The sequence below is a fragment of the Piliocolobus tephrosceles genome, chromosome 5, assembly GCF_002776525.5.
Source record: "Piliocolobus tephrosceles isolate RC106 chromosome 5, ASM277652v3, whole genome shotgun sequence".
Classification (NCBI taxonomy): domain Eukaryota; kingdom Metazoa; phylum Chordata; class Mammalia; order Primates; family Cercopithecidae; genus Piliocolobus; species Piliocolobus tephrosceles.
Window position 1 is genome coordinate 98,954,749 of NC_045438.1, and position 7,227 is coordinate 98,961,975.

The 7,227-nt window shown below is 47.1% G+C and overlaps 1 protein-coding gene across 1 annotated transcript in view; it reads left to right on the forward strand.

The window, feature by feature from the left end:
- The window catches only part of DPPA5 (developmental pluripotency associated 5), a 1,386-nt gene extending 788 nt beyond the window's left edge, over positions 1-598 (forward strand). Inside the window, exon 3 of the mRNA XM_023219180.1 lies at positions 520-598. Within this exon, the coding sequence (XP_023074948.1) occupies positions 520-578 (59 nt within the window). The 3' untranslated portion in view covers positions 579-598. The remainder of the gene's footprint in view (positions 1-519) is intronic.
- Positions 599-7,227: the final 6,629 nt, after the last annotated feature.

The following is a 7,227-nucleotide window of genomic DNA, read 5'->3' on the forward strand; positions in this document are numbered from 1 at the left end:
TTTTTTTTTTTTTTTTTGAGACGGAGTCTTGCTCTGTCGCCCAGGCTAGAGTGCAGTGGCCGGATCTCAGCTCACCGCAACCTCTGCCTCCTGGGTTCACGCCATTCTCCTGCCTCAGCCTCCCGAGTGGCTGGGACCACAGGCGCCCACCACCTCGCCCGGCTAATTTTTTGTATTTTTAGTAGAGACAGGGTTTCACCGTGTTAGCCAGGAGGGTCTCGATCTCCTGACCTCGTGATCCGCCCGTCTCGGCCTCCCAAAGTGCTGGGATTACAGGCTTGAGCCACCGCGCCCGGCCCTATCTGAGCTATCTTAACCGTCTCCTTGCCCCCTTCAGTTTCTTGGAGAATGTTCGAATGGGCCGAGTAGGTTCGGTTTACGAGGTTCTGGGCCTGACTCTCAGGCCCAGAACGCCTGAATCAGAAGTCCCAGTAAACCAACCCTGAAAGAGGCGGAGAACAGTCCGGGCGCTTACTATCTTCCCCCAGACTCACGCCGTTGTTGCTATTTCTGGTGCAGGGATGCTCAAACTTGAGGAAGCCATGACTGCCCTCGAACTAGGCCCTTGGATGAAGTGAACCAGCTTCCAGCCAATGCAATGAAGGCCAGGCTGCAGAGATTAGGTTGTGGCCAGAGCTGGAGTGATTCCTTCAGCTTGGTTTAAAATCTGCTCCAGCCTAAAGAGTTAAGGGAAAACTATCTGTTTAGGGGTCTCTGCTCTTAGCTCTGAGTCTTGTTGTGAATATCTCTTTGATGGTTGCCAATAAAAAAAGTGGTTTTTTTTTCATTTTTTCTCATTTTAAAAAACAAGAGTCCTTTGTAGTGACATGGATGCAGCTGGAAACCATCATTCTCAGCAAACTATCACAAGAACAGAAAACCAAACACCACATGTTCTCACTCATAGGTGGGAATTGAACAATGAGATCACTTGGACACGGGAAGGGGAACATCACACACCGGGGCCTATTATGGGAGGGGAGTGGGGAGGGATGGCGTTGGGAGTTATACCTGATGTAAATGACGAGTTGATGGGTGCTGACGAATTGCTGGGTGCAGCACACCAACACGGCACAAGTATACATATGTAACAAACCTGCACGTTGTGCACATGTACCCTAGAACTTAAAGTATAATAAAAAGTCAAAAAAAAGAATAAAGTTTTAAATAAGTTGATAGTTAAATGTGGTTGATGGATTGTAGGTACTACCTTTAAATTTCTCTGAAGCACAGCTGAGGTGTGGCCCTGAGCTTAACCCTTAATTGAAAACCTCCAAAGACAAAACGAGGGTCAAAAGGCACACTTGGCTAGGGTCCTGAGATGCAGCACTGAACTAAAAACCTGTGGGAGATGTGATGATTGCCTCAAGTGACCTGGACTCACTTGAAAACAACCCTATAATAGGTTGATATTTTGTATATAAGCTGAAAAGCAAATGTCTCCAACAAAAATATGGGAAGTTGGGACCATTGCCAGTGTAGCAGGTTTTGTGTGTGTCTTTGTTTGTTTTGTTTTCTTTTTCTTTTTTTTTGGAGACGAGTTTCGCTCTCATCTCCCAGGCTGGAGTGCAACAGGAGCGATCTCGGCTCACTGCAGCCTCCCCCACCCCCGGCTCCCCCACCCCATTTCAAGCAATTCTCCTGCCTCAGCCTCCCGAGTAGCTGGGATTACAGGTGTGAGCCACTGTGCCTGGCCGAAATCTCAGATTTTCAAAGGGGTTTGTTCTCTTCCCCCAGGTGGTCCATACTCGAGGGAGATCCTCTCCTCTACAGTCTTAGCTTAAATATAGCTTAAAAATAAAGCTTAACCTGCTTTGTTTTTTCTTTATGGCATTTATAAACTCAACTGATAGTGTTAACTGCTCATTTTCCTCCTCTCTACTCCTAATATTTAAACTCCAAGGCAGGGATGTTGATTTTTTGTTCTTCTTAAGAGGGGCAATATCGTATAGTACATACTAGTTAAGGATAGTGTTGTAAGAAACGGACAGCAGCTAGACTACCTGGGTTTGAATCTTGGCTCAGCTACTTATTAGCTGGGGGAAACCATGCATATGTTAGCCTTTGTGCTTCAGTTCTCCACCTGTAATATGGAGATAATTATATCTACCTCATTGGGTTGCAGTGAGGATTAAATGAGATAAGACTGTGTCCTAAATCTGTGAAGTATTAAGACAATGTCTGACACAATGGGCATTATTTCTTGAATCTGTGAATTACAGGCTATTCTTGGAGTAATTCAAGTATATGACTGGAGTAATTCAAGTAATTCAAGTATATGACTGGAGTAGACTCCTCTGTTCCAGGTTCTGAGGGAGGAGGGACTCCAGCTTCCAGTCCTATCCTCCAAGGTTCTCATCATTGAAGACTCAAAGAGGGAAGGCCATGAGTCTCGTAAATGCATTGTTTTCCTACCCCCTGGAAGTCCTGGGTGCAGTTTCTGGGACCATTAGATGCCATACTGCTTATGGGTCCCTGAGAAGACAAAGGTGTGTTTCGCATACTATTGAGGTTTATTTGGAGTGGAGAACAAGGGATCAGTCATATACTCTGTTGGCATTTTTGACCCTCCTCCCACCCCAGCCCTGAGAACTGTGCCTGGAAGGTCCTAGACCACTCAGCCTGGCTCCTGCTCAAGATTTTGAAGGAAAACCAGGCATGGTGGCTCACACCTGTATTCCCAGCACTTTGGGAGGCCAAGGCAGGTGGATCATGAGGTGAGGAGTTCGAGACAACCTGGCCAACATGATGAAACCCCGTCTCTACTAAAAATACAAAAATTAGCTAGGTGTTGTGGCGGGCACTTGTAGTCCCAGCTATGTGGAAGTCTGAGGCAGGAGAATTGCTTGAACCGGGGAGGCTAAGGCTGCAGTGAGCTGAGGCCGTGCCACTACACTCCAGCCTGGGTGACAGAGAGACTCCACCTAAAAAAAAAAAAAAAAAAGAAGAATTATCTGGGCCCAGTGGCACATGCTTGTAGGCCTAACTACTCAAGAGGCTGAGGCAGGAGGTTCGCTTGAGTTCAGGAACTTGGGGTTACAGTGAGCTATGATCACACCAGTGCATTCCACCCTGGGCAAAAGGAGACTGTCTCAAAAAAAAAAAAAAAAAAAAAAAAACAAAAATGATGGAAGTCTCCCTCCTATCTCATTTTATATTCATACATTTCCTACTTCCCAAAAATAAGCAATATTTTCTTGAATGTCCATTCAAAAGTTTTAAAATAAATGTAAATATAAGGAATTATACGTGTAGATTATTTTCCCTCCTTTACAGCTGGGTATTATTCCATTTAATTCCATTTAATTCTCTACAAAATGACTTTTGAGTTTATTCCCAATCTTTTGCTTTTACAAAGGTAAGATGAATACATTGAATACTTTTTTTTCTTTCTTTCTTTTTTTTTTTGAGACGGAATTTTGCTTTTGTCACAGGCTGCAGTGCAATGGCACAGTCTCGGCTCACTGCAACCTCCACCTCCTAGGTTCAACTGATTCTCCTGCCTCAGCCTTCTGAGTAGCTGGGATCACAGGTGTGGGCCACTACGCACTGCTAATTTTGTATTTTTAGTAGAGACAGAGCTTCACCATATTGGCCAGACTGGTCTCCAGCTCCTGACCTCATGTGATCCAGCTGCCTCAGCCTCCCAAAGTGCTGGAATTACCGGCATGAGCCACAGCACCCAGCCTGAATACCATTGTTTTGCAAGTCTGCCAGGAGTATGTCTGTAGGGTAAATTCCCAGAGGGAGAATTGCTGGTCCAAAGGGGAAAAACATGATTTTGCTAAATATTTTCATAGAGACTGCCTATTTCCCCATTGCCTCACCCTTTTTTGTTGAATCTGATGAAGTTTCCCTGTCTTTTGTGTTGATAGCTTGAATTTGCTTTATGGACTAATGGTTGTTAGCATCCTCAGATGACCCTCATCTAGTGCACCCTTCAGAGAATCAGTTGGCCACGAAAGATTCTATGTGAGAATGTAGACCAGATACTTTTGAAACCCCAGTTCTCTAGTGTAAACCAAGCACATAAAACTAACTGCCCTTATCCTTTAAGTCTAGAATTCTTTTTTTTTTTTTTGAGACAGAATCTTGCTCTGTCACCCAGCTGGATGCAGTGGCACGATCTCGGCTCACTGCAGCCTCCGCCTCCCAGGTTCAAGTGATTCTCTTGCCTCAGCCTCCTGAGTAGCTGGGATCACAGGCATGCACCACCATGTCCAGCTTTTTTTTTTTTTGTATTTGTAGTAGACATGGGGTTTCATCATGTTGGCCAGGCTGGTCTCGAACTCCGTATCTCAAGTGATCCACCTGCCTTGGCTTCCCAAAGCACTGAGAGTACAGGTGTGAGACACTGTGACTGGCCTAGAGTTCCCTCTTAAAGGCAGTTTCTAAATGCTGAAAACTTTAAGTGAATAGGTGTCAATTATAGTATCAAAAGAGGGAAATTTAAGAATCTGCCATAAATTCCATGCATATCCAGGACTGAAAAATTTTCAGCTCTCCTACCCCAACCCCCCAAACCAAAAGTAACACCAATAAAATACTTTAAGAAAATTCAAGGCCGGGCGCGGTGGCTCAAGCCTGTAATCCCAGCACTTTGGGAGGCCGAGACGGGCGGATCATGAGGTCAGGAGATCGAGACCATCCTGGCTAACACGGTGAAACCCCGTCTCTACTAAAAAATACAAAAAAAAAAAAATAGCCGGGCGTGGTGGCCGGCGCCTGTAGTCCCAGCTACTCGGGAGGCTGAGGCAGGAGAATGGCGTGAACCCAGGAGGCGGAGCTTGCAGTGAGCTGAGATCCGGCCACTGTACTCCAGCCTGGGTGATAGCGAGACTCCGTCTCAAAAAAAAAAAAAAAAAAAAGAAAGAAAATTCATAGGTAAAATTTTGGAAGTAAAAGTCTGAAGGTGAAAAGCAGTATTTGCCTTGGAGCGGTTTTCTTTTTTTGAGCTTGCAGCTGATGATCAGCTTTCCACCAAGGTTAAGTGCTACAATTACCGGAAACCACAAGCTTTCTTGTAATGGAGATGAGAGGGGTCCGCCCTAAGGAAGGTCTGACAATGGGATTGAAGAGTTTTGGAAAGGAAGTAAAACAAGTGCTTAGTCCGAGGAAACCTTCAAATAACAAGCGATGAACACCCAATCAAGTGTAATCATCCGACCCTGAAGTGGCTAATATTAATGACAATAGCCAACGCTGATTGAGAGCTTCTAGTTCCGCGGGGCTAGAAGCTGGGCTCTTCCTTTTATTAAACGAATTCTCAAAATATTATCATTCTCATTGTCCATTTAAAGAAATCGAGATCCCACCAATCACACTACCTCCCAGTATTTATGTATTTACACTTAAATGTGTACGTGATTTCTTTGGAGGCCCTATGAAACGTTTTTATTTTTAATTTATTTTTTGAGACGGAGTCTCGCCCTGTGGCCAGGCTGGAGTGCAGTGGTGCGATCTCGGCTCACTGCAACTTCCAACACCGGGTTCAAGCGATTCTCTTGCCGCAGCCTTCCCGGTAGCTGAGATTACAGGCGCGCGCCTCCATGCCCGGCTAATTTTTGTATTTTGAGTAGAGTCGGCGTTTCGCCATATTGGCTAGGAGGGTCTCCAACTCCTAACCTCAGGTGATCCGCCCGCCTCGGCCTCCCAAAACGCTGGGATTACAGGCGTGAGCCACCGCGTCCTTCCGGGCCCTATGAGAGTTTTTACCCTGTGGGTGGGCTGATACAGCTGGAGAGGGGAAGTTGGAGTGGGTGTGGATGTTCCTTACAGGGCCCCGTGGGGCCACTTATGCCCAACTCATTCCCAAGTGGGCTCCGAGGCAGGAGCTGTTAGGTCTCTTGGGACCGAAGCCGCCTGCAGGGTGGTCTGAGGCAAGTCTCCCAACCTCTGTACACAGGCGGGCCCTCCGGGAGCTTCCGGTCCGGTTAGGAGCCATGTGGATGTAAGAATCCGAGAAATGAACGTTGGTGCTGTGCTGGGAGGCTGAAATGTTGGGAACTAGACCTGGGCAGGGAGGTCAGGGATGGTCCCCCAAGGAAGTCACCTCTGGTGAGATCTGAGTGACCGGCAGCAGTGCGCCAGATGAGGAGGAAGGGAAGTGCAGCCCTAGGAACAGAGGAGGATGGTGGCTAGGCCAGAAGGTTGAGCAGGCTGTGGCATGGCTGGAATGGGAGCGAGGCGGTCCCCCCACCCCCGCGAGGCCTCGCAGACCTTGCCAAGAGCAAGGGTAAGCCGTCCAAGGGTTTTAAGCAGGAAGTGACTATGGAACCACCCAGAACCACTCAGATAAGCTGTTTCCCTGTCCCAGGCAGCTAGGATCCTAGAATCTGTTCAGATCCTGATTCTTCTCTAATGGCTCTGCCCTGCCTCTCCACTGTTCCCAACGACTCATTTGTTGATTATATTCGTTGAATCCCATTATTGAAATATTTGTTGGCCGGGCGCGATGGCTCAAGCCTGTAATCCCAGCACTTTGGGAGGCCGAGACGGGCGGATCACGAGGTCAGAAGATCGAGACCATCCTGGCTAACACGGTGAAACCCCGTCTCTACTAAAAATACAAAAACTAGCTGGGCGAGGTGGTGGGCGCCTGTAGTCTCAGCTACTCGGGAGGCTGAGGCAGGAGAATGGCGTAAACCCGGGAGGCGGAGCTTGCAGTGAGCTGAGATCCGGCCACTGCACTCCAGCCCGGGCGACAGAGCAAGACTCCGCCTCAAAAAAAAAAGAAATATTTGTTGAAGGCCGGGCGCGGTGGCTCACGCCTGTAATTCCAGCACTTTGGGAGACTGAGGCGGGCGGATCACGAGGTCAGGAGTTCAAGACCAGCCTAACCAACATAGTGAAACCCCCTCTCTACTAAAAATAGAAAAATTAGCTGGGCGTGGTGGAGAACGTCTGTAGTCCCAGCTACTCGGGAGGTTGAGGCAGGAGAATTGCTTGAACCTAGGAGGCAGAGGTTGTGGTGAACCGAGATTGCACCACTGCACTCTACTGTGGGCGACACAGCGAGACTCCTTCTAAAAAAAAAAAGAAAGAAAACAAATATTTGTTGAGTGTCTGCTTTGCTACGTACTCAGGAGTGGTGTTTTAGGAAGGAAACAAAAATGAAAATGTGGCCCGGGAACATTTCCAGGATTTCAGAGAATATTTTCATAGAACAAGTGCCTGGAGTGTTACTTACATGAAAGAAATTTGGAACATTAAATTGTATGGTAACTA